At 33.7% G+C, this 26,449-nt stretch overlaps 2 protein-coding genes across 5 annotated transcripts in view; one reads left to right on the top strand and one right to left on the bottom strand.

The window, feature by feature from the left end:
- Positions 1-11,579, bottom strand: part of EFCAB7 (EF-hand calcium binding domain 7) — a 47,321-nt gene extending 35,742 nt beyond the window's left edge. Inside the window, exons 1-6 of one of the 2 annotated variants that reach the window (XM_033113383.1) lie at positions 11,459-11,579; positions 9,301-9,488; positions 5,447-5,658; positions 4,736-4,822; positions 3,962-4,157; positions 3,405-3,526 (exon numbers count right to left, since the gene is read on the bottom strand). In XM_033113383.1, the coding sequence (XP_032969274.1) occupies positions 3,405-3,526; positions 3,962-4,157; positions 4,736-4,822; positions 5,447-5,658; positions 9,301-9,487 (804 nt within the window). In that variant the 5' untranslated portion in view covers position 9,488; positions 11,459-11,579. The remainder of the gene's footprint in view (positions 1-3,404; positions 3,527-3,961; positions 4,158-4,735; positions 4,823-5,446; positions 5,659-9,300; positions 9,489-11,458) is intronic. The other variant, XM_033113384.1, reaches the window with a different exon arrangement.
- Positions 11,580-11,802: 223 nt separating this feature from the next.
- ITGB3BP (integrin subunit beta 3 binding protein) overlaps positions 11,803-26,449 on the top strand; it is a 40,763-nt gene continuing 26,116 nt past the window's right edge. The window contains exons 1-2 of one of the 3 annotated variants that reach the window (XM_033114753.1): positions 11,803-11,958; positions 20,645-20,687. In XM_033114753.1, the coding sequence (XP_032970644.1) occupies positions 11,954-11,958; positions 20,645-20,687 (48 nt within the window). In that variant the 5' untranslated portion in view covers positions 11,803-11,953. Of the gene's footprint in view, positions 11,978-20,644; positions 20,688-26,449 lie in introns of all 3 variants that reach the window. The other 2 variants (XM_033114754.1, XM_033114752.1) reach the window with 2 other exon arrangements.

The following is a 26,449-nucleotide window of genomic DNA, read 5'->3' as shown; positions in this document are numbered from 1 at the left end:
ACCAATTCTGATAAATTCTTATAAAAGGAAAAAAGAACTATTAATTCATTTATTCCTCGTATACAAATTTTACTTATTTTCATTAACAATGTATAAGCAAATGTTGAAGAGCACAAATTAAAAATAGGAAAGTTGAAAATTCTAGCTATGAAAAAACTTAAATATATCAGTAAAGTTACATTTTTCTTAGAACACCTTAGAGAACACGATTTGTTTTAACATAAAATTCTTTATTATTATTGAAGTTTTAAATAAGGTAGAATTATTACGCAGTAGATCTGCCGCAGGCTTAGAGGAGGACCATATATGTCATCATCATCATCATCACTGTTGGTTTTTATAAAGATACCCTATGTCACATACTTACTAGAAAGCTATTTGCTTTTCATTAAGACAAGTAGGTAAATAGTTATTGGACTTTTTGTTATTAAACAATTATAAACTATACATACTTAAAAACAAAAGGTTAACTAGATGATTTAGAAAGGGAAAATTGATATGGATTGCTACCTAACTGACAAGCTATATTGATCAACATTTTGAAAATATGAGAAACTTTTGTAACAAAATTATTATTTGGAGACTTCACAAAATTAGATAAAAAGTTAGATAATATGTCAAGTTTAAAATGTTTATATTTCTATTGTTATATATAGGCATATATATAACGTATGTTATATAACAGATACATATATGTACATACACACACATATGTAGTCACATTCTAATGAGGGGTCTGGATATGGGAAATCTTACATCTCTGGAGTTTACAACTCATGGTTTAGGGCTTTCTCTAATTCTAGTCATGACTGGCAATTCAAGCTATTTCTCTCTCAAAGAAAAATTCCTGACACTCCTTGCACATTATAAAACCTAAGCAAATGATAGAATATAGGATTAAAACAAGAATAGTGATACAGTACTTATATACGGTCTATAGACAGTAATACATGTAATGTATAGTCCCTATATATAAGGGTGTTGTTTCCTCCCGTAATTCAGGTCCTTTACCAATTGTGTGGAGTTATCATTTAAAATCTGGCTTATACAGACCCCATCACAACAATTTTCTAATTTCTGAAAAGACGCTTCTCTTCCCAATTCCATACTGCTCTACTCCACATGAAACTGAGGTACCCAAATTTGTTTAAAATAGATTTGAAGTATTTGAAGAAAATTAATTTAACAATTCTTTTAGTAACTTCTTCTATCAATCTCAATTAAAACAAATTATACAATAACTATACTTATAAGCAAATACTTCTCAGAGTTGTTATGAAACTTAATATATAAAATTTATGAAGTAATTTCAAAATAAAATACAAAGAACTGAATCCTGCTGAATAACAAAAGGGTCTCAGATTTAAAAAAAAAAAATCAGTTTAGCTCATCTAAGAAATACCAGATAGTAAGCAACAGTGGGCAATATCAAGATCAGAAATAAGTTATAAAAAGTCAGGTAAGTAATATGAAGGCTATGAAGTATTTCCAAAAGATATTAAATTTTATATGAAAGTCACCAAATTTAAAAGTTGACAGTGTGCCATCTTCTTTTAATCATGAAAGTCTCCTAGTACCTTTTACTAATTGCCATTATGATCAGCACCATTCCCTGCTGTTGATGTCATGGAGACAAAACTTAAGTAGTCATTTGTTATACAGTCACTACGGCCTACAGACTAACTTCGGCATTGTCTGTTAGATGTGTCCCTTCCTTACTAAGTTCAGGTATTTCCCTAGGCCTAGCTATCATTACTGTATAGCTGGATAACTCTACCAGCCTCTCAGTCTCCCTAATCTGAGGTCTCTGCACACGATAAACCATAGAATAATTTTTCTTAAATTTTAATTTCATCATGACATTCCCATATAAATACCTACCGTCATTTCTTAGTTGTGTAATAATATTAACAACACTATTATTTATTAAAGTGAACACTATGGCCCTGGTATTGTGCTAAATGCTTTTATATGTTATATGACTTAATCTTTCAAAAACACACTAAATGGAATTATCCCCAGTTTACAGATAAGGAAACTGAGACTCAGAAAGGCTACTGACTACATTCCCAAAGGTCACACAGTTATTCAGTGACAAAGCTAAGATTCAAGCACAGGTCTGTTTCTATCCGAAACTCTTAATCAGCACTCACAACAGGACTTGGCACAGAGTAGTCACTAAATACATAGTTGTTAAATGAATGAATGAATAAATGAAATACTATTAATGTGCTATATACTACCTTGGTATAGCAATAATCAAATGAAAATTTTAACTTTTTAACTCAAGGCACAAATTTTAAAACTAAGCAAAATAGCTGGTATGCATTACCTTTTTTATAGTATCTGTTGAGTAAAACTAAATTAAAGGAATTGTATTGGTACGGACCCAGGAAGAGCATGGCACAGAGAAAAAGTCTTCTGATCACTTTAATATGATCCATATTAGTATTTATTTACATTTCTCTTTACACTAGCTAAACATATTTATTTACACTTTGAATCAGATAAACCACAATTATTTACATTAATTCTATCAACACTTAATTTAGTTGCAAAACACAGAAAGCTTCCATTAGTGGAAAATCATATTGCTGGAACACGAAATATTGTGTGTGAACATGTTGGACATGCACACCAAATTGCTTAGGGTGTATAGATTCCTAAATAGTCTGAACAAAATTCCTTGGAGAGAATGTTTTAAAATTTTAATATAGAACAAATGTCACTGTCTAGCAATTTAAAGATATAAGGGACTTCAGAGTTCAATAACAAATACAGAGTTGTTATTTGAAACAAAAATGTAGCTCTTGAGAACAATCAGTTCAGTTTTCTAACAGCAGTTATAGTGTGTGGTCATAACCATTTTTTCCCCTTTTACAGAGGTCTCTAGGTACACATTTTTAATGTATCCTAGCACTTTCCAGTTAATGTTTTATATTTCTGTAGCTATTATTTTCTGTTGAAAGAAAACTAGTAAAGGTTCAGTCTAGAAAGGGAAAACAAAGGAAGAAGATCAATATTAACACTCTACAAATATTGACTTAGCAAAGTGACTTTGTTGTCTTTCTCTCATAGGAATTGATATTGAATGAATGATTTATAAGAAACAAAACAAAAAATCACGTGGCAAAGTACATAATTAGATAATCTGTTTATCAAGCTCAAAAACTGAAGAGTCGTTATTTTCAAACTGAAGAGTTCTTAATAATATTCTTATGCATCATTTTCTCTTTAAAAGTATTAGAACAGGCTTATAGGTAGAAATGCTGCAACTACAGAAAAACCTCAAAGAATTACTTCGTAAACTTTACCAGTTCTCTGTAGACACCAAATAGTTATTAGTAAGTTTAATGTCAATTTTTTTCAGAAAAAGTCATATATATTAATGTAAAATACTATACCTTTATTGAGTTTGGCTCAGTTAACTTTGAGTTTCGGTTGCTATTAACCCCCATGGTAACTGTGACAGAAACAGATGTTTTGAACTTTCTGGTTGTTGCCAGTAAAGAACTCCTGGTGTCACCTGTAACAAGTAATAGTGATTTAGTCTCACATTATGAAAAGCTGTCAATAGAAAGTTTGTTTCTAAACACAATGAGTATAAAAGGTCTGGATATTAATTTTGTTCTCTTTATTCTTCCTATTGAAATAAAGTCAGAAGTTTTATATATTTATCCCTAATTTACGGGCTACCAATAAGATTCTTTATTTCAACATGTTACATTTTAATCTGAAATTTTAGTTTTAATAAAATATAATGAGCATAGCCAAGTCAACTTCCATAATAAAAAATTTACTTCAATAGAGTTTTACAGTTAAGAGAGTCTAGAAATAGTCGCTAACAAAAGTTGGATTCTCATTTGTTTTAGCACTGGTAAGTTAAGATGGAAGGAAAAGTTTATCAGAATATAACCATCCATTCTTGATCAAGGAATTCTCAGTGTCAAAAAGTAAATACCTTTATTTGAGAATGCTTCCTGATCTGTTTTTCTCATGATTCTAGGTGATGGTTTTGGTGCTGCTGATGGGTCCCTTTCAGGGGACCCTTCGATGTGGCTTCCAAACTGTTGACGCTTCAGTTTACTGTCAACCTCCAGTTTTTCTAGAGTAGTTTTGAGACATTCCTCATTGGTTGTCATATATAATTTACAAAACTGCAGGAAATAAAAAAGTGGTCCAGTGGGTAAAACATTCAATCATACATTTGGGAGGAGAAGGCAAATGCACATTAGTAGGCAAGGAATAGGCTGATAGATGGAATATATTTCCTACTGAACTAGGTGACTCATTTTATTTCCTTGAATCATGCTGACCACCCTCAAGTGACCTAGTGAAATGCAGCCATGATTCAAAGAGGAGGTCATACTTGAAAATAAAATGTTACACAAAGAGAGGTGATGTATTATTTTTTTACAAGACATGTATACGCTTGCATTTGTTCTAAGTAATTTTTATGATTCTTCCACTGCAGAAAAGGCATATTTCTAAGGAGAGTCTCATGCTTGTGTGTGTGTGTGCGTGCCTGTGTGTGTGCACATGCTTGTATTTTAACCTGGTTATAACATTTTTAATGTAGTCATCAGATTACAATTGTGGGACTGGAGAGCTTAAGTTTCAGTACAATTAGTACACAGTATATGAGCATGTCATTGTCAACATTAAAAAGATGTGCCCCTTTAAAACTACTTCTCGTACACAGTAAACAAATTGACATCAATATGAGCTTATGTACCTTGATGTAGTCAAATTTGCCATCAGCATTTACATCAGCCAAATTTACTATGGCATTTACTTCTTCTCGAGTCATCTTCTCACCTCTCTGAAAAAACAAGATTTATTTTAAAGAAACATGACTATCACTTTGTTATGAGTGGGGAGAATAGAAATTCATTTTAATCTTTTCTACAAGTAAGTTTGAATATACGGTTTCATTTTAAATCTCAGAATGAGTATTGTGTCAAGCAAGAATGCAACTGTTATGTAAAATTTCACAATTTTATTAAATTTTATAAAAGTGTGCTGAATTTCAGTTTACTAAATCTCAACAATATGTAACACATCCAGTAATAACTACTATTAAATTTAAAGTAATGATATTTTCTCACATTGTACCAAGAAACAGAATGGATTCCAAATCCCATTTATACTTTGTTTCTCTTTTACTCATCACATATGAATCACTGATTTATACAGTTCTGAGCAGGAAAGAATTGCAAAGAAGCACAAGGGGATTGCAGCATGGGCTCAATTTTATACTTTATCTTTTATTTACAAAGCACCTTCCATCCAAGAGGATCCTTAAGTACTTTATAAACAATATATATGTGATTCATTTCATCTGCCAATGAAATAGTTATGTTTAATGGGGACTATGGTTGCCAAAGGTAGATTCCAAGTTGTCTTGCAAAATGTGCATATTACAAAACTGTTTTACAGATCTTACCTTTGTTAGAAGTTTATAAAGGTCAGTGTGTAAAATATAGCCATCATCATTTATATCTAATTGCTTAAATGATTTTAGCAGTTCTGCTTTTGAAGTTGGTTTTTCCTTTCTTAAAATTACACAAAAATCATCGAAATTCAATTTGGCAGTTTGAGGAGTCCAATACTTATTAACAGTCTTTTGGGATGGATTTCTTCCTGCATGTTGAAGAGCTGCCCAATAAAACAAGTATTATTTTTTATAGTGACATTTGGAATTGGTATTTAAATGTATTTTTTCTTTAAATCATTATGTATTATAATACTATATAAAAATATATACATACCAATATATTATGTTCGGTGTTGATAATCTAGTGATATCAATGTATGCCTTACTTTAAAAAACAAATACATATGTTTTATATATATATATGTATATATATATATATTTTTTTCCCCCTATTTTGACAGTTGGTTGTCAACCTACACAGTTTAATTGACACCATCTGATTTACTTCATAAAGAGTGCCTCAAGGAAAAAAAAAAGTTTAAAAACAACCATCCACATTGTTTTGAAGATGTAAGAATAACCCCCCAAATCATAAATTATTACTTTTCCTGGCTCAACAGATATCTTAATGAAATGAAGAAATAATTAGTTTGAGAGTGTTACTGTCACCAAGGCATGATAGCTAAAATGCTCATCATTGCTAGACACTACAGTTTCAAGAACATTAATCATGTCCCAAATATTAAATATATGCACAAAATGTATCTACTTGAAGTTATAGCCCTGCTAAAAATCAAGAATGTCAACATACTTTGAGAGAAGACTGTTGTAGAGATGCAAATAGTCAAATTACTTTTCATTTTTAACCAGAACACTTAAAAGTAGTCCTATAATGAATTATTCATGAGATGTTCCTATTTTGAAAGCCATGCCCACATAGCTATGAAAGGCAAAGAATTATGATGTGAGGAAGGCTTTGTATGTTTGCATTATGTCATATCACACTAAAATATAATGGTGTCAAAAAAACTGTAGTTATTTTGTACAGTTGAATTGCAGTCACAGTAATTTTCAAATATATATAAACAAATCTCTGCACATTGAGACTTAACGCTATCTAAAATGAACCAATGATAAGTTTCCTAAGCACTATAAAAGGAAATAACAGAATTTTAAAAGGGTCAACTGTCCTGAATTGTGCTACCAACTCCTATTATAAAAAGTTATACTGGATATTTCCAACTACCCTGTTTCCTTGAAAATAAGACCTAGCCAGACAATCAGCTCTAATGCGTCTTTTGGAGCAAAAATTAATATAAGACTTGGTATTGTATTATATTATATTATACCCAGTCTTATAGTAAAATAAGACAGGGTCTTATATTAATTTTTGCTCCAAAGGACGCATTAGAGCTGATTGTCCGGCTAGGTCTTATTTTCAGGGAAACACAGTATCTTAGGTGAGATTTCACAAAATCCATACATTGTCAGTCAGCACTAAAAGAATTATAATTTGGATATTCTACAATTTAATGTAATAAGGACTAATGTATATAAAACAAATTAATTAAAGAAATAGAAATCGGGTCGGTAATAAATATAGACATTTTTGAGTCCCTCATATTGAACCTTTGTGTACAAGCACAACACAGGACAATTTCTTTTTCCAGAGATACAAGCTTCTTGGCTCCTAAAAAGTTTTATAATATAAACAGAAATTCCATAACTGAAGTGTTAATCTGTTGCCTGTGGTCGTGATTGATGGTTAATAACATTATTAGAAGTCCATAGACTGAGAGAAATGCTCCCATGCTCCAGATTAGCTCCTTCAAAGCTAACAAAAGTTGTAGCTGTAGTAAGCGCCATCCCCCATTCACCTAGAAAGCCTTTGTGGAAATTTGTTAACTGTGGAGATAATATAATTTTTTTATTTCCAGAGGTTTATTCTGGGTATAGAAAAAAGCCGATTACCATGCTGCCCTAGGAAAAAATGATAAGTATTTTGCCTAGTGTATTAATGGACAATTCCTTTATTCATCTATCAAGAGAATCAGGAAAAAGGAATTCGTCTTTTAGCATTCCATCCCCAGCCAACCTCCACCCTTGAAAAGCTGGGAATACAAGTAGGACCTAAATGAAGGCGTGATTTGAAGTCAAAAGTCCATGTAAAAGAAAATGGTATTTCAGCCAACTTTGAGAAAATAGGTATACGACTCTTTTCCCCAAGTGGCAGCTCAGCATATACTTGTTGCTATCTTCAATAATAAAATATTTTTTAAATATATTGTTAATTACAGAACAACTTTCTCAGAATAAAACTAATTATGCCACAACATGTACTCAGAAAGTAGACATTCCCATATCTAAGAACTAGGTATAATTTAGTAACTACTAACCTAACTTTAATCTCTAGTTTAAAAATTAGTTGGAGACCATTGTTAAGTCTGGTAACAGTGAAAACATCATGTAACAGTAGATGCTTCAAGGTTTACACCAAGATACTGATCTTTTGCCAGGGTTTACTTTAAGCTTTGATGTGTGTATAATAACTGTATTATTCATAAATTGGGGAAAAGAAGGAACTCTAAAGTTCTGGTAATGGTACTGCTCTCGGACTTTGAAATGGAATGTCAAAGCACATGTTATGTGCATAAGTGGCAGAAGGATATAGATGAAAGACATAGCAAGAAAGAGATGTCACTGGTTTACACTACCACTTTTTTAAAAATCTAGATTATCTGAAATTAGTCAGTATAATGTTACAGAGTTTTCCACCATAAAGCCAAAAGTGTGTATAGCATTGAAGAAACAAACACTGCATTATCCTCCATGATAATTCTGTAAGACTGATAGCACCTTAGTAATACATACTCATTGATTCACAAAAAATGCCATAGTAGCAGAAGGCATGTTCAACTTTTAAACTTAGTAGATTTGTGATCTCAGCCTATTTTCAACAGAATAAAGAGAAAAAACTAAAACTGTAGTTTATAGTAAAATACAAATCTTAATCTTTTCAATTTTTATATTTCCCAAAATGTATTTCCTCAAACAGAGGTCGTATTACATACAAACCCAAGACATTGCAAAAATATGCCAGATTTTTTATTTAAAGAAACTGCTTCTAACGTTAGCAAAATAACCGTTTCTCTACCTATAAAGTTATTAGCCTTGATGAAAATAACATGAGTATTCAGTGTTATCTGGAATTGTTGTTTACCATTCTCTAGAGACTGAAGACCTCCAAGTCATTTGATTCACCTGGCAAGTACTAAATTCATTGGTTTGGGGGATATTTGCAACCACAGGAATTTAAGATATGATAAGGGAGAGAAGTAAAAAGAGATCAACCCCCCCCCCACACACACACACACACACACAGACCAAAACCAAAACCAAACCAAACCAAAACAAAACCCGGAACTCTTAATTTTCTTTTAAAAGTTCACTTATTTCCTAATACTTTTCTTTTACAATCATTCACCCCATTTTTACATATCCTTTACATTTTCTTTAGTATAGGTCAAATGCCAAGTAGTGAATCAGATGCCCAAAGTGTTTTAATTCTATTATTATAAATCTTAAAGTACCAAAATGAGAATTGAAAAAAATATTTTTAAGCAAGTAATTGATGGAAGCTTTTAAAATATGATTGTAGTCCGTATAAACATTGGAAGTTTTATTTTGAAGGTCTTACAATGTATAACTATATAAAATGGCACAATGGCATAATGTAATAGCTCTATTGCTCAAACTTCACTAAAATTGTGATGATTCAACAATGTAATTCTAATTCCAGTCTTTCTGATCTATTAACTTTCAACAAATAAGGCAAAATACTTAAATTTAAAGAAGATTTTTACCTAAATAAAGTTGATCTTTAGAACCAATGTTTTCTAAGCTGCTTTTGAAAACAGTTAAGTAGGCAGCTCTACAATTCCTATAAAATACCTCCTCTTCAGTTAGTGTAAATTTCTTTGTTCGAGGACTCTCTGAAAGCGTTGATTTCTGACTGGAGAAAGCTGCATCACTTCCAGGACTGATGGCCATTCTATCAGAAAGTAATTTTAAAAATAATTAGTTTAGTCAGTGTCAATCCCCTAAAATGCAAATGTCACCCTGCCTTTCACATGGATGGGGTGGAAATCAAGACATTAAAGTTTTATATGTGAATAAAAAAAGATGAACATTATAAAAAAAAAAAGATGAACATTATAATATGCATAAGGTTGTATGTTAAACTAGAACAAGTCTTTGACAGTTGATTTCTAAATATAAATATATATATACATATATACACACATATATACGCACACATACACATATGTGTATATACACACACACACATATATACATATAGATGCCAAAAGAACAAAGCCAAAACAAAGATGTAACATAAATACAAAAGAAGAATCATAGAGCAAAGGAGAAACACACATCTATTCTCAAAATAAGAGGACAGTCAGCAAGACTCTTCATAGAGTTGTCATGAGGATTAAACAAGTTAATACATGTGAAGCATGTAGAACAGCACTTGACACAAATTAAGTGCTAAATAAACTGTAGATAGCGTGAAACTCCACGTTAATAAGAACGTGGATATAATGGGATTGGCAGTTGGGATCTATCTCCACAGCAGCATCATCCAGGTCATTTCATTAACATCTCAATAATGCAGCCCCACATTTTAAATGACCGAATATTTAAAATCCCATTTATACCATTATCATGAGATTTTACTGTGTTCCATTACTAATAATAATGTTTTGGGTTTATATAGCACCTCTGCTCATAAGAGCTTAAAGAACTGTCATACTTCATGATTTATCCTTACTATCTTTTTTTTTGTCCATTTTACAGATGAGGAAGTTGAAGGACGGTGTTGCCAAGCTAACAGGAAGTAGCAAAAGGCAGTAAATTTAGATAGCAGTTTCTTCTTTGTTAATGTGAATGAAGGCTTCTTGTACAATAGTTACAATGAGGCACTAAATTGTGCTGGTGGTCTAAAGGCGTCCAACATTTTACCCAGCTTTGACTTTTAAAAATACATTCCAGCCTAATAAATTTAATATTTCAAGTTCAACAATAAGACGACACAGGTAGGGTCCCCTTCAGGACTCATTGGATTCTTACTCAAGAGGCCTAAATCACTTGCACCTTCTTGAATTATATAGGTCTTTTACACTTGGGAAAGAAAGATAATAATCGCTTATCATGGATGAAGTACCCTATTTATAATACACAGACCGCCTGCCTGACACTTTCATATTACACCAGATTTAGAAGGACCCCCATAGGGATGCGGAGTCACAGTCTGGTTACTGCAAATTGGTGTCACTATAATTAAGCGTCAGAGTTTTAAACACATATGCGTGCAAGCATCTCCTCAAAACTGTGAAAGAAAACCGTTCCAATAGAAAGAGAGAATGTACATTTTGCAGCAAGCATTTTTAAAATGTAAGTATTTTATTTTTAGGGTCGTCTTCGAATACTCTTTCCAAATAAGGTGACTCTCTCACGTGAAAATCCCACGGCAGAAATGTTCCAGAATTCTATTCTTTCCCTTTCTATGACGAGAGACTACACTGAAGCTTAAATAAATATATAATTGTACCCCCTCAGGCTTGGAAACCTCCTTCATTTAAAACTCCAGCCCGAGACTCAGACAGGGGCCTAGAGAGTATATTGCAGCAAACGGCTCCATAAATAACCAGCCACACAATAGCAAGAAAAATAAACTAACAAGCGCCTAGGGCTTTTAAAGGGCCAAGTGAAAACAGCTAGCCAGCCAGCCAGTCACCGTCCCCATACAGTGAAATACGTTCACAGCTGATCTCCGGCAACATCTCTCCATTTTTTTTAGTTCTTTGGGCATAAAACTGCATTTATATGCACATTTTAAGTACCTACATGGACCAAGTGTTACTATGACAGAGAAGTAAAAGAAGCAGGTGGGAGAAATGGAAGCCGAACAGAGAAAGGGACGGAACGGGCAAAGAGAGACAGAGAGCTGATTGCTACCTAATTCCAGCTCACAAACGAGGAAGCGAAGCCAGTTCTCTGCACGGATTCCACAGTCCGCTCACCGCAGCCAGGGGGACCTCATCCTTTCTTTAATTACCATGGCAACTGCACTTCGCTGCCACCGGAAATAGAATACAGAGCACCTCCCTAAATGGTCCGGCTAGAAATATACGGATGTTTAATCCACAGGTTTCTATCGCTCCTCTTTCGGGGGTTGTTATGGCCAGAGTCATGAGAGAGGGTCCTGTGTTGCACTAGCAAGGACATGATGCCGTTCCAGATAGAGACTCCCTTTCTCCTCTCCCCGCATGCACTCGGATCCCTCGTCGCGGAGACGATGTTTCCGGCGGGCCTCATTGAGTGTGACACAGCGTTGAGCACTCACAGGCCCGCGCTTTTCAGGCTTTTGCATTTCCCTCGGAAGGTTGTCTTCGGAAGAGGTTGCTCGGTTCATTTTTATCCCGCGGCTGTGGTGCTTCCCTGAATGGCGAAATGCCGTAGGTATCTCCTCCCCAGGTATTGCTGTTTGACGGGCTCCCCTGTGAGCAAGAAGAGTAGATATTAAGTGGTCCAATAATCTTTTGTTTTTCTACTTTTCTGAGGATAAACTTTTCTCCTCCTTCGACAGTTCCTGGTACTTGGTACCCTCAACTCACCTTGCAGCCGGAGTTATGCGGTCTTTGTTCACTTTAATTCTGATTCTCCAAAGCTTGTGACAGATTTTATATGCTGTGGGCTGTATTTAGGGATGTGTTTAGTGCTTGAAATAATTTCAAGTATGGTTAACATGCCTAGAATGATGCAGAGTAGATTGAAACACCCTGTATAATTTAATAAAGCCCTTTAGTGGCTACATTAGTGTGGTTCGTATAAACTTCTGGAACAACTCAAGGACTGGCTCGAACCTGGATTCCAGCTCTCAAACAAGAAAGTGTAGCCAATTCTGGGCTTCTCTTTTCCTGTTGCTGCCACGTAGAAAATTTAAGTTCAGTAAAGAAGTTTTTCTTGGGGGTGGGGAGATTAATATCTTAACACGTAAAATTCTCCGGCTGTCCCTTGTCCCCAGGTTGACTTAAGTACCCCGTCCTGTGCACCTCTGGAGACGCGAATTTCTCAGTTGTTTTCAAAAATACAAAGTAACACAGCGGGGGAAATATTAGTATCAAGTAGAAATTGACATGAAAGTGGAAAGATATGAAGAATAATAACCTACATTTATTGAATCTTTATGGTTTGGGTACTGTGTTTAGCATTTTACCTACATTTTCTCATTGAATCCTTAAAAAGGGCTTTAAGAGGTTAGAGGCTGCTATTATCTCTACTTTCCAGATAAGGAAACTCAGCACTTTACGTAGTGTCCTACCCACAGGTATCAATAAATGTGTTTCACTTAAAAAGTTACGGATTATTAAAGAGGTTTTCCTTTTCCCAGAATTAAGCAAAAAGACGCGTCTCCCTACTGCTGCACTAGAAAAAAACCCAGTTAGCACTTTTGTGAAGCTGCAAGGATAATGTAGCAAACTCCCTGATAAGTAGAAAGACATTGGAAACTGGCATGTATTTGCTTAGTAAGTGGTGATACTTCCGGAGCTATGATTCTGTTCTGTTACAGGTAGTAGGGAACCAAAAAACTATTAAAAGTGGAACTTCTGTACAACTGTTTTCTTAACATATTAACAGGTACATGTTATATTAGGAGAGACTGCAGTCAATGTATTCTGACAAATGCATGGCCTTAAAGTTGAGGTTGACATCACAGAGCATATATCCAACATAGGATTTATATTTAGAATATATAAAGAACTCTTACAACTCAGCAGTAAAAGTACAAAAGCCTTATTAAAATAATGGCTCGAAGACTTGAACCAATACCTAATAAAAAGTTATAAGAATGGAAATAAGTACTTTGTTAGACATCAGGGAAATGAAAATGAAAATTATATTATTGAAATATTATTTAACATCCTGTAGAATGACTGTATATGCATTTCCTTTTTAAGAATACTAGGTGAATATTGACTCAGTAAATAGAGATATGGGTTAGCACTTATAAAACTAGTTTCTGTGTAAGTAATAAGTGTATTGAAGATAATGGGACTAGGTTTTCACTGTTGGATAGAGAAATTTAAAATATTTTGATTTAGTATTGGAAGTATCATTATGAAATCATGGATTTTTTTAGGTACATATGAAGATACAAGTAGATAGAAGTGTGTGTTTTCTGTTTTACCTCTGTCCATTGCCTATAAACAATCACATAAGTAGGTAGCAGTGAACACATCTAATGCCTAGATCTTGATTTCTAAATATCTTGATTTCATTGTCCACAAAAAAAAACACAAAACAAGTCTTGTTGAAACAAAAGCTAAATTCAAGGTCTGGGACAGAGAACATTTTTTTGTGTTTGCTGGAAAGTAAGAAGTAGTCAAAGAATTACACGTACATAGGGTACATTGGAGGCAGTGTGAAAGGGGAAAGGTCCCATAGCCAAATCGATCAATTAAACATCAAAATAAGTTATAGGAATTGATTATAATCCATTGGATAAAATAAAATTCCTTGACTCCATAGTGATATAAATAAGTGAATAAATAGAGAGGAGAAAGGAAAGCTCTTTCTTGGAGTAGAATGCTAACTAATAAAAAAGAATGATAGAATTCGAAAATCATCAGTGGCTCTTTAAAAGTATTGGGAGAAAATTTGATACGAAACAAGATATTTACACATAAGATTTCTTATTTATTACAAGTACAGGTAAGGATGTGGAGAAAGGGAAACTTTGTGCACTGTTGGTGGGAATGTAAATTGGTGTAGCCACTATGAAAAACAGTATGACCTTTCCTCAAAAAATTGAAAATAAAACCACCATATGATCCAGCAATTCCACTTCTGGGTATTTATCCAAAGGAAACAAAAATACTAACTCGTGAAGAGATCTGCACCCACTCCATGTGCCTTGCAGCATTATTTACAATAGCCAAGACATGGAAACAACCTAAGTATCCACCAATGGAAAAAGAGGTAAAGAAAATGTGGACAGTAGAATATTCAGCCATAAAAAAGAAGGAAATCCTGCCATTTGTGACAACACTGATGGACCTTTAAGGCATTATTGTATGTGAAATAAGTTACACAGACAAAGACAAAGAACTGTATCATCTCACTTATACATGGAATCTAAAAACAAAAACACAAGCTCATAGATACAGAGTAGATTGATGGTTGCCCGAGTTTGTGGGGAGCAGGGGGTGAAGGATTGGGGTGGGCAAAATGAGTGAGGATGGTCAAAAGATGCAAACTTCCAGTTATAAATCAGTCCTGGGAATGGAATGTATACTCACCAGGCTGTAATGTACACCAGGAAATATTACTGTATTGTATATTCGAAAGTTGCTGAGAGAGTAGATCTTAATAGTTCTCATCACAAGAAAAAAATTTGTAACTGTTGTATCTGAACTAGACTAACATGATTTCACAACACACATATGTCAAATAATTACGTTGTACACCTGAAATGAATGTTTTATGTCAAAAAATGTTTTCCTGATTTTGATCATTGTATTGTGATTATATAAGAGAATGTTGTTCTTTTAAAAAACCAAATATTTATGGGTAAAGGTATACGATGTCTCCATCTTCTGAGTTTCTCAAAAAAAGATTATGCATATAAAATATATATACAGAGGGTGCCAAAAAATGTGTACAAATTTTAAGAAAGGAAAAAACTATTAAAATTGTAATATTCAATATACTGTACTGATAACAAAAGATGAATACAAGTCACGTTTGACTTCTGCAATTACAAGAGATGCTCAAAGTGGTTACCAAGTGCATCCAGACGCCTGTGATTATGATGAACTACTATCTGAGCAACGTTGACCAAAGTGTCCACTTGTATACATTTTTTGGCACCCTTGGTATATGTGTATTTATATAGTAAGAGAATGATAAAGCAAATGGGTCAAAATGTAAACAAGTGGTAAGTCTGGATAAAAGGATAACAAGAACTCTTACTCCTAGAACTTAAGTTTAAAATTAAGTTACAAATAAACTCATCCAATTGTTTTTTTAACAAAAAGTACTAATGATTACTTAAGCAGTACGTTAGACACAGTTGATGAAAGAATTAGACAAATGATAGATAGAGCTGAAATTGCCAAAAATGCAGCATAGAGACCAGTGATAAGAAATCGGAGTTTAGAAATATGGAACATGAACTAGAAAGTCTAAAATTACTTTTAGATGAAGTCTCTAGAAAGGTAGAATGAAAGTGAGTCAAAGAGATTATGGCTTAGATTTTTCCAGAACTGATAAAACACAAATCCATATAAGAAACTGTTTTTGAGATGAGACTGTGTTAATATGACATCTTTTGGGACCTACATTTAAACTGCCTTAAACAGGATTGGAGGATCATAAAAATTAAAAGAATTAAATATATTCTTGGGTATGAGACTGAGGTTTTAAATTAAAAATAAATACAATTAAATAAATCATTAATTTGTATAACACCTTTGTGCCCATCATCGTGTGAGGCTTTGGGGATTCAAATGTGAACAGATACTATACCTCTCTAGGAGTTTCTATTTTAGTGGGAAAGATAGTTCAACAAGCGTTTTTAGAACTGAGAACCTACCAGTTAACAGACAAGGTGCGAGTGATATAAATATCTTAGTCTAGGGAGGAAAGACTAACTTGTAAATAAACTATTTCAACAGAATAGGTTTAATGAGAGAGACATGTATAAGTGCTGTAGGTATAGAGTTGAAAGATCCTTAGTGCGAACTAGACATTCTCAGTGAAGACTTCTTAGAAATGATTGTGCTAGAATCTCAAGGTAAGCTTAGCATCAATAGTAGTTTATTATTTTTATGTTGTAAAATATAGGAAAGGATGTAAAATATTACTCATCTACCATATTTAATTCTGATAAACCTACGTGGCCCCTTTCAGTAGACTTTTTTAAAGGACTTATGTTTTCTATGTATATGTATGTGTGGTGATATACACATGTTTATATGTTTCTCACAGAAGGTAATAGTGATGAATATTAATGTTCATTTTCAGAGTACCCATTTAAGAGTGACGTGATCTTATGGTATTTCTCATTTTATTCAACACAAAGAACATCTTACCTCCATCTGTTTATCTTCTGGCGTCATTATTGCCAAGTTTATCCCCTTTGCTTCTGTAAGAATTCTTTAGCTAATTCTTTATTAATCTTTCAATAAAGAAGCTTTTGATGCCATAAGATGTTGCCCAATAACTGGTTAAGGTTTTGACCAGTTTGGTCAAGAAGAATAACAGAGGTTTAATCATTTATGAGCTTTCATATGGTGACCATATTTTTATATGCAGTGATGTCCCCACTCACCCATTCTGTGATAGTAAATTATTGTGTAACCGTTACGAATGTTGGACACAAAAGAGCGTAGGCTTGAATGAAAGAGTGCAAAGAGGACATAAGAGATTCTTCTCCCTTTTTTGCTCATTCCTATACATAGAGTGGGAGAAAATCATTTTCGATATCTCAGTTTATACCTAAGGAGTGAACTTGGCCATTGCCTTTCATCAAAGGATTTCTAAATATCTCATGAGTATACTCACTAATTCTAAACACTCTTGTGAAGTTGTGGCTGGCAATATTATCTCCATTATAGTGAGGAGTAAATGGAAGCACTGCCATGCTAAGTGATATTTTTATTTTCTATTCAGAAATTTCCTACTAGTTTATAGGCCAGTTTTAACTTGAGGAAGCTTACTGAGATTATGTGATTTGCCCAACCATAAGGAAAGAATTTGGCATAGCATCAAGGCTCCCTGAGTCTTACCTGCTTTACTAAGTTTATCGTCCTCCCTCCACACACACTCTTAACCCTCAGCTCAGCTATTCAAAATTATATTTAATCCAATGTTTTAAAAGTCCTGTAAGAGAACCTCTCAACTCATGTAATTTCTTGAGTTTTTGAGGTGTCGTTCCTGGTTCTTAATTAGGAATCAAATGATAGTTCACCTTTTTTTAAATAATTTTTTTTGTGTTCAAATATATGTAACATAAAATTTACTATTTTAACTATTTTTAAGTGTACAGTTCTGTGACATTACGTACATTCACGTTGTTGAACGAGATCACCATTGTTCATGTCCAAAACTTTCTCTTTTTCATCTTGCAAAACTGAACCTTTGTACCCATTAAACAGTAACCACCCCTGCCATCCCCTGGCAACCACCATTCTATTTTTGTCATGAATTTGACTACTTGACCTCATTGAGTAGAATCATCTCGTATTTGTCCTTTTGTGATTGGCTTGTTTCACTTAGCATTATGTCTTCAAGGTTCGTCTGTGTTGTAGCATGTGTTGGGATTTCGTTTCGTTTTAAGGCTGCATAATATTCCATTGTATGTGTGTATATGTGCGCATGAGTGTATATACCACATTTTGTTTACTTATTCATCTGTTGATGGCTACTTGAATTACTTCCACTTTTTGCCTATTGTGAATAATACTGCTATAAACATGGGTGTACAAATATCTGTTCATGTCCCTGCTTTCCAGTTTTGGGAGTATTTACCTAGAAGTGGAATTGCTGGATTACATGGTATTTCTGTTTAATTTTTTGAGGAACTGCCCAGCTGTTTTACACAGCAGCTGTACCATTTTACATTCCCACCAGCAGTGCACAAGAGTTCCAGTTTCTCCACATCCTGGCCAACACTTATTTTCTGGTTTTTTGATAGTAGCCATCCTAATGGTTGCAAAGTGGTATCTAATTGTAGTTCTGATTTGAATTCCCTTAATAATTAGTGCTGCTCTTAATATTAGTGATGTTGAGCATCTTTTCATCTGTTTATTGGCCATTTGCATATCTTTGGAGAAATTTCTATTTGAGTTCTTTGCCTAATTTTAAGGGCCCAATTTTTGTAAACCAAGGTAGTAACCACAGGAGCTGCTTATAATTTTATAGAACTACCAGGCATATATCACTTTTAATTGCTAACTAGTTCTGGTAGCAAGTGAGTAAATACTTTAGGAAAATGTCCCAGGTATCTAATCAAGTTCTGCCTGTTCTTCCTTTATAATATGTTTTGTCCATCTCTTCCTCTCTCTTCCTGTTAACATCCTCCTAATCTGCTTGACATCATCTCATGCTTGTATTGCAGTTGTACTTGAATAAAGTGAGTTAAAAAGAAAAAGGTAAAAGCATATAGTAGGTGCTCAATGGGCCCAGTTCTAATAGAATGGTAAAAATAGATGGTCATAAAATCCTCTAGTAGGTTTTTGCTCTTTATTACCTCTTCTTTAGCCTCTCCCTCAATTCAACCAAGAGTTATTATGCACAGGACCTGAGATCTAAGTTTCTCTTACTTAAGCTGTGTGACAGTAGACAAGTCACACCAACTCATCCCTACTGGGTAAACTAAGTGATTTCTTAAATTTCTCCTAATCTAGTGTATTAAAATTTTTTATGATTCTTGTAAATGTTAGCTTTTGGTTATTAGATGCCTGAATTATCTGAAAACCACATTTCCCATAATAAATCATGTGTTTAGATTCTCACTAAATGGTTAAACTGGGAGATAACAGTCTAACTCTGCTTACTTTCTTGTTTACTTTTACATATTTCCTTGGGCTTCTTAGATCAACCTAGGACCTAAACTAGAAACCTTTAAGTCTGAACATTTGTGTTTTTTTCTCTAGGAATTAGCTATCAATAATAAAGCAAAAATATTTTGAACAGTTAATAACAGGGTAGTGCTTGTTTCCTTCTGAAAGGTAGTATAGCATCTTAACAGCATTTGAATGAAAACAAAGGATAAAAAAATACCATACTGTGTACTTTTAGTTTTTGATTTCTACTTTTGGAGTTTTTTAAAATGACAAAACATCTCACACATCTGAATAAGGTAATATATATCCATAGCTAAATATAAATACTTTGGGGGGAGTTATTGCCATTTTTATGTGTTCATACCTCTATTCTTTTATTGCCTCATTGAGAATTCACATTAAATTTATTTCAAGTGGACTTCTAAAAGATAAAACTAATTCTTTAAATCAGTTTAATTAATCTCAAGAAATAATGTGATAGGCTAATGTAGACATAATAGCAAAATTAAGTGAAACCTTTTTAGATAGATTAAATTTTTGTATTTAATATTTACTGCTCAGTAATTTTTATAAATTATATATCTCTTTCAATTTTTCTATCTCCTGTTACTGTGTGAAAGTCAATAGTCAGTTTTTATGAATAGTCATTTCTAGGATGTTTAAGTTTTGTTTGTTTTCTATACCACAACCTTTATAATACTTTTTTTTTTTTTTTTTTTTTTTGCCTAATGCTCAAATTCTCTAATATTTTAAATAACAATTTCTGTTTCTCGGGGATCAAGAAAGTACTTTTAAATGCTGTATTTGTCACTGGGAAAACTAGTTTTAATTTATATTGACCTTTTTCTCCTTTGAGCATTTAGTCTGCATTCAATAAAATGTTGATGACTGCTCTTTAGAAGACAGCTCTATGAAATAAAGTATTATAAATATTCAGCTTTCCTTTCTAAGCATTGTCACCAACAGCTGGGCATCCAGTTTAGCAGAACAGATTTTTCACAGAGAGAGCCTGGCTTATTCCTGAATCAGTTTAGTGAAGGAGACAAAAAATAGTTTCATATGGATTGGGGACTTATAAAGACATAGAGCATCTGTTCCTCAGTTAAGTCATAGTCTGGTAGCACTGAATCATGTTTAAAGCTAGAATAATGTGCAAAACTTTTTTCACCTTGCTCCTCATACCTTTAATACTTAGTGCATTATTTGTGCAAATAATATACTTTCAACATTTCCACTAAAGGTATGTAAATTATTTTGTTCTGATGTATAATTTATCATTAGTGGTATTTTAAAACAAATAGAGTAATTTTTACGAAGATTATTTTATATGACTTTAATGATTGAATTGTGTGATAGTGCACATATATAAAACCACATATGCATAAAAAGATCCACTTAAATATTTATGATTCCATCTTGAAATGTGCTCTTTTTAAAAAGCAGCTTTCTTCATATAATATTCTATTGTACTTGGAGAAAGTACTTAGAATCTTTGTTTATATATCTTACTCTTGAATATTTGGCTACTTAAAGCATATCAAATCTAAGATTTCTCTAAATGTTTTGTTTGCAGTGTTAGAAGATCACTGAAATTGGATGCTCTGTTAGAAGCAAATGTAAGTATTTGCTTATGAGTTTGTAACTGCATAATAAGATTGTGATCTTAATTTTTTTAACAGCTGATTTACCGTACTAACTACAAAAATTACCAAAAAAAAATTGTGACATAATTGTGATTGGTACACCGTTTTCTGCATATATTTTTGTGAATCTAATGTATGGAAGTCTTTGGCCAGCTTGAGGTTTTCATTTAAGAGGCAAATTATTTAGAAACCTTGATGAAATAATTTAGAAATTAATTCATTATTTGTAGAAAATAATATTCTGCCACTTAAATGCACAAGAAACAATATGGGACAATGGCAGTGCTTTAGTCTGCATCCTATAATCTGCTAAATTGAATTAAAGCTTTAACAGCATTTTTATATCAAAAATGTAATTACCTTCCCTCAGCTATGCTGACATAATTAAACAATAAAATACACTAATAAATTTCACCATGTTTGTCACAATAAAAATAAAATTGTACTGTTGCTGTTACTTTTTTGTAAATCTAGTCATAGCACATTCCCAATGCCAGCATATCATGACATATGTTAGTTTATTATCTTTTCATACTAATATGGATCTAGATACAAACACTAATACTGAGATACGTATGGCCTCAGTAATCTTAAGTGCAAGTAAATTGGTGAGAAAGTAAATTAAAACAAGTAGCTGGTCAATAAGTAAGCTCCTACAAAATCCCATACGAGAATGCCATTTCAAGAAATGATTTTATATGGAGTTCTTTTTTGGAAGACTCACCAGTATTTAACAATTTACCATTTTAAAAACTTCCTAGGTGCTTTTTAAAAAAATTTAAACAAAGGTGGCAAAATACTGCAATGCTACTAAAAAAATCATTAGCAGTGTAATTAGCAATTTAGAGTACCATTATCCAACTTGTTCTACACAGAATGCAGCTGTGACGGTAATTCTGCATCTGTTTCTTTGGTCAAAATGGTATTTTGGTAGATGAGTAGTCCAGCTTGAAATGAAATAGTGTTCTTTCCTGCCCTCAAACTGTTCTTTGGGAGATGGTAACATTATTTGAATGGAAAAGAATGGCTATGTAGGAATTTATCCTCTTCGTGAAGTACAGTTGTCATCATGGCAGGCTTTCTATCTTTTTTTTTTTTTTCAATTTAGGATGTATCAAGCTAGCCAGTGCCACAGCTAATACCCTGTATTAGATAAATACATTGTTATGTTTGGCCCAATTCTGTACCTTTAAACCAATTGGCTTAGCTTGGTACCACATGGCCACCACCTGCAAAACTGCAGTTCTCAGCATCCTAGCCTGGGCCTTCAGCATTTCTATTTTCTGATGTATTTCTGGTGTTTTCAACCTTTGTATTCTGTCTCATCATTTGTTTGCAGTTCTGTATTCACATCTTAGATCTGACAGCTTTTGCGCTGGTGCTAAGTCTAGGCTTCTCTCCTCAGCTACATTTATACTTCCGTCTACTGCAGTGACAACTTAGCCCTGAAGCAGCCAGGCTCCTGAGAATCTACCCCCATGCCAGTGATCCCATTGAAACTTCCTTAGCCCAGGCAAAGGAAAATCAGACATTCAAAATATATAGCTATATTTCTAAGAGTACCTAATTGCTATGAAGCTACAGAGGAAGTAGTAGTAACTTTGTGGTCATTTTGCCTTACCAGTATGATGCTGAAGGAAGAAGACTTTGGTATCCAAGGAAAGGAGATGGCTTTCATGTGCCAGTTGGTTGAACTGGAGCCTCTTCATCCTAATCTGCTATTTCCTCTCTCAGAGACACTGGAACTCCCTATCCCCGTGTTCCCAATACAGCTATAAACCTTCAGGATATAACCCTCCAGGATGTTAGGGCAAGTCTGCGAAAGTCGTTTTTTTATGATCCTCCTAATGGGAGAAGCAGAGAGATGGATCATCTCCTGTGACCTTCCTTTAATATATAGAACATACACTGCAAGTACCACCGCTTGCTGAACCTTCCAAATTGTTGGGAGTTAGTAAGGAGTGATGAAGGTTTCAATTTATCATCAACTACAGTATTTCGGCTACTCAAGTTATTGCCCTCCAAACACTGTTTCTTGGTGAATTTTCAGGAGCACAGATGATTTATTACAAACTGCTGCCAATAGCAGTCCAGATGAATGTATAGGGACAATTGACTACCTGGTCATAAACCTAGCCAGCTTGACCCAATCTCTTTCAAGCCATCTCAGAGAAGGAATGGAAGAAGCAGAAGCTACAGATGGGAAGGGAAGGAGCACAGTTCCTTCTAAGGCAAACTCAACAGGCATGCTGCTAGAAGGAATTGCAGTTCAGGTTTTGGGGGAGGTGCGCTGATTTGGACGTCGGTTACTCCGTTACTATCAGTAGGACATTTCTAAGTCTGATTATTTCCATGGCCTAAGCTTGTCTTAATCTCTCTGAGACACAGCTTCTGGCCATTAGGAAATTTTATAGCTCACACTCAGCAGGTTTACTTACTAATCTGGCTCAAAGCTACTCCTTTTTTCTCCCTTTTTACTCTCCCTCCCTCAGTCTCCTTCCTTTCTTCCTTACCTTTTTCTTACGGAAATTTTCAAACATATAGAAAAGCAGAGAAAATAATACCTCCACATTGTCATCACCCAGCTTCAACAATTACTCACATTTTGCTTCATTTATTTATGTATGTATCTGCACGTATTTTTATATATATATGTACAGTTGAGTACCACATAACAACGTACGTTTCTGTCAACAACGGGCCTTATATACAATGGTGGTTCCATAAGATTATAATGGAGCTGAGAAATCCTTACCACCTAGTGATATTGTAGCCATCATAGCACAATACATTACTCCTGTGTATGTGGTGATGCTGGTGTAAACAAACCTGCGCTGCGCATACCATTGTGTACAGTACATAATACGTAGTAATAAATGGCTATGTTACTGGTTTATTTACTCTACTATTGTAGATATTTTAAAGGACTGTACTCTTTCTGCTTATGAAAAAAATTGCTGTAACAGTATGCCATGTTACGCCAGCAGCAGCCTCATACGTCTTGTGTTTACCTTGTCTCTTGATTGCACAATTTTTTTTCTTGCATTTGATTTAATCTCGTGTTGTTTTGTGCAGTAATGTGCTGTACAGGCTTGTAGCCTAGTAGCAGTAGACTATACCATGTAGCCTAGGTGTGTAGTAGGGTCGACCATCTAGTTTTGTGTAAATACGCTCTATCATATTTGCCCGAAGACAATCACCTAACAACGCATTACTCAAAACGTATCCCTGTCATTAAGTGGCGCGTACTCTGTGTGTCTGTGTGTCTATATTTTTCCAGGAATATTTTATAAGTCCCAGACATGTCATTTCATCAGAATATTCTTTAGTATGTATGTGCATTTCTGATAGGTAATGTCTTCTTTCATAAACACAGTGCCATTATCAGACCTTGCAAAATTAACAGTAATTTCTTGATAATATCTTTCACCCAGTTTATGTTCCTATTTCCATGGTTGTTTCAAAATGTCCTTTTATAGTTGGCATATTAAAAACAGGATCCCAATGAGGTTTACACATTGCAATGGTTCTTAGCTATCTTGTCTTTTTAAATCTTTTTAAATTTCACTCTTTTTTTTTTGTAATTTATTTTTTGAAAAAAACCTGGACATTTGCTCTATAAGCATCTTCCACATTCTGGGTTTGGTTGATTATTTTCTTGTGGTATCCTTTAAATGATTTGCCTCTTATTTCCGGTAAAACTGTTAGTTAAAGCTAGAGGATTGATTAGATTCTGGTTTGAATTTTTGATAAGAATGCCTCATGGATAGTCTGTGTACTTTCTACTGCATCACCTATAGAAGCACACCAAGTGGCCTGGTTACTGATTATTGGGCTCAGGTGTTATCATCCTGATTCCCCCATAATAAAATTACCTATTAGTCTTTTCCCTAATGGTTTTTAGAATTCATTTATGTTTATTTCGTAGATCCCTTATTTCAGTACAGTTATAAAATAGTGATTTCTTTTTTTCTCCATTTGATTATGAAAAATTTCAAACATAGAGACAAAGATAACATGTTGCCATTACCCAGCTTCAGTAATTATCAACACAAGGTTAATCTTATTTCATTTATACTCCCACATATACTTCAGTATCCCCCATACTACATTATTTTGAAACAGATCTCAAACATTATCCATATCATCCATAAATGTTTCAATAGTTATTTCTAAAAGATATTTTTAAAAAATATAATGGTATGATCATATCTCTCAAAATTAACAGTTAATTCTTTAATCATCAATGGACAATCTTTTTTCAGATTCTCCAAATACTTCATATACTTTTTCACAGTTGTTTGTTCTCTTTTCTCAACTTTAGGATGTTTTTTGAGATATAATTACTATAACAGAAAATTAATCATTTTAAAGTGTATACCAGGGTTTTTAGTATACACACTAGGTTGTGCAATTCTCACCACTATCTTAATTCCAGAACATATTCGACACCTCAGAGAGAAACCCCATAGCTATTAGCAGTTAATCCCAATTTCCTCATCCCCTGTAAGTACTAATTATATACCTCGGAGTGAAATTGCTGGGTCATATCTTTAACTTTTTGAGAAACTTGCAAACTCTTTTCTACAGTGACTGTACCACTTTATCTTCCCACTAACAGTATATGTATGTAAGGGTTCTAAGTTCTCCAAATTCTCATCACTTGTTTTTACGTGACTTTGACACTAGCCATCCTGCTGAGTGTGAAGTGGTATCTCACTGTAGTTTTAATTTCCATTTTCTTCATGATGCTGAGCATCTTTTCATATGCTTATTGGCTATCTATGTATTTTCTTTGGAGAAATATCAATTCAAATCCTTTGCCCATTTTTTAATTGGGTTATATGTCTTTTTAATGTTAAGTTGTAAGAATTCTTTATGCTTTCTTAATACTATACCCTTATCAGATGTATGATTTGCAAATATTTTCACTAGTTCTGTGGGTTGTCTTTTCACTTTCTTGATAGTGTCCTTTGATTCACAAGTTTTAAATTTTGATGAAATACAATTTATTTTTCCTTTGCTTGTGCTGTGGGGGATTCTAGCTTAAACTGTTGCTAAAGGCATGATAACGCAAATTTTTACTGTGTTTCTTTCTAAGAGTTATATAGTTTTGGCTCTCATATTTAGGTCAAAGACCTAATTGAACTAAATTTTGTACATAGTGTGAGGCTAGAAGTCCAGATTCACTTATTTTTCCATGTGTATATTCAGTTGTCCTCGTACTATTTGTTGAAAGCTCCTATTTTCCCCACTGAATAACCTTGGCACCCTTGTTGATAATCAGTTGACTATAATGTGTGGATTTATTTCTGGACTCTCAGATCTGTTCTTTTAGTCTATATATCTGTCTTTATGCCACTACCACATTATCTTAATTACTGTACATTTTCAAAGTAAACAAAATGTTCTAACTACTGTAAATTTGAAATGTGGGAGTGTGAGTCCTCCAACTTTTATTTTTTTTCAAGATTGCTTCTGCTATTCTGTATCCTGTGCAATTCCATATGAATTTGAGGATCACCTTATCAATTTCTGAAAAACAGGCATTTGGAATTTTGATAGGGATTCCACTGAACCTGCAGATTAATTTGGGAAATTTGCCATCTTCACATTAGTAATTCTTCCAAACCATGAAAACATGATGTATCGCTATTTATTTTTATTGTCTTTTTTTTTTTAACAATGTTTGTAGTTTTCAGTATACAATTCTTATACTCTTTTGGTTAAATTTA

This window comes from Rhinolophus ferrumequinum, chromosome 9, assembly GCF_004115265.2.
Source record: "Rhinolophus ferrumequinum isolate MPI-CBG mRhiFer1 chromosome 9, mRhiFer1_v1.p, whole genome shotgun sequence".
Taxonomy (NCBI): Eukaryota; Metazoa; Chordata; class Mammalia; order Chiroptera; family Rhinolophidae; genus Rhinolophus; species Rhinolophus ferrumequinum.
The sequence above is the reverse complement of the archived record's forward strand: the minus strand, read 5'-3'. Positions and strand labels throughout refer to the sequence as shown.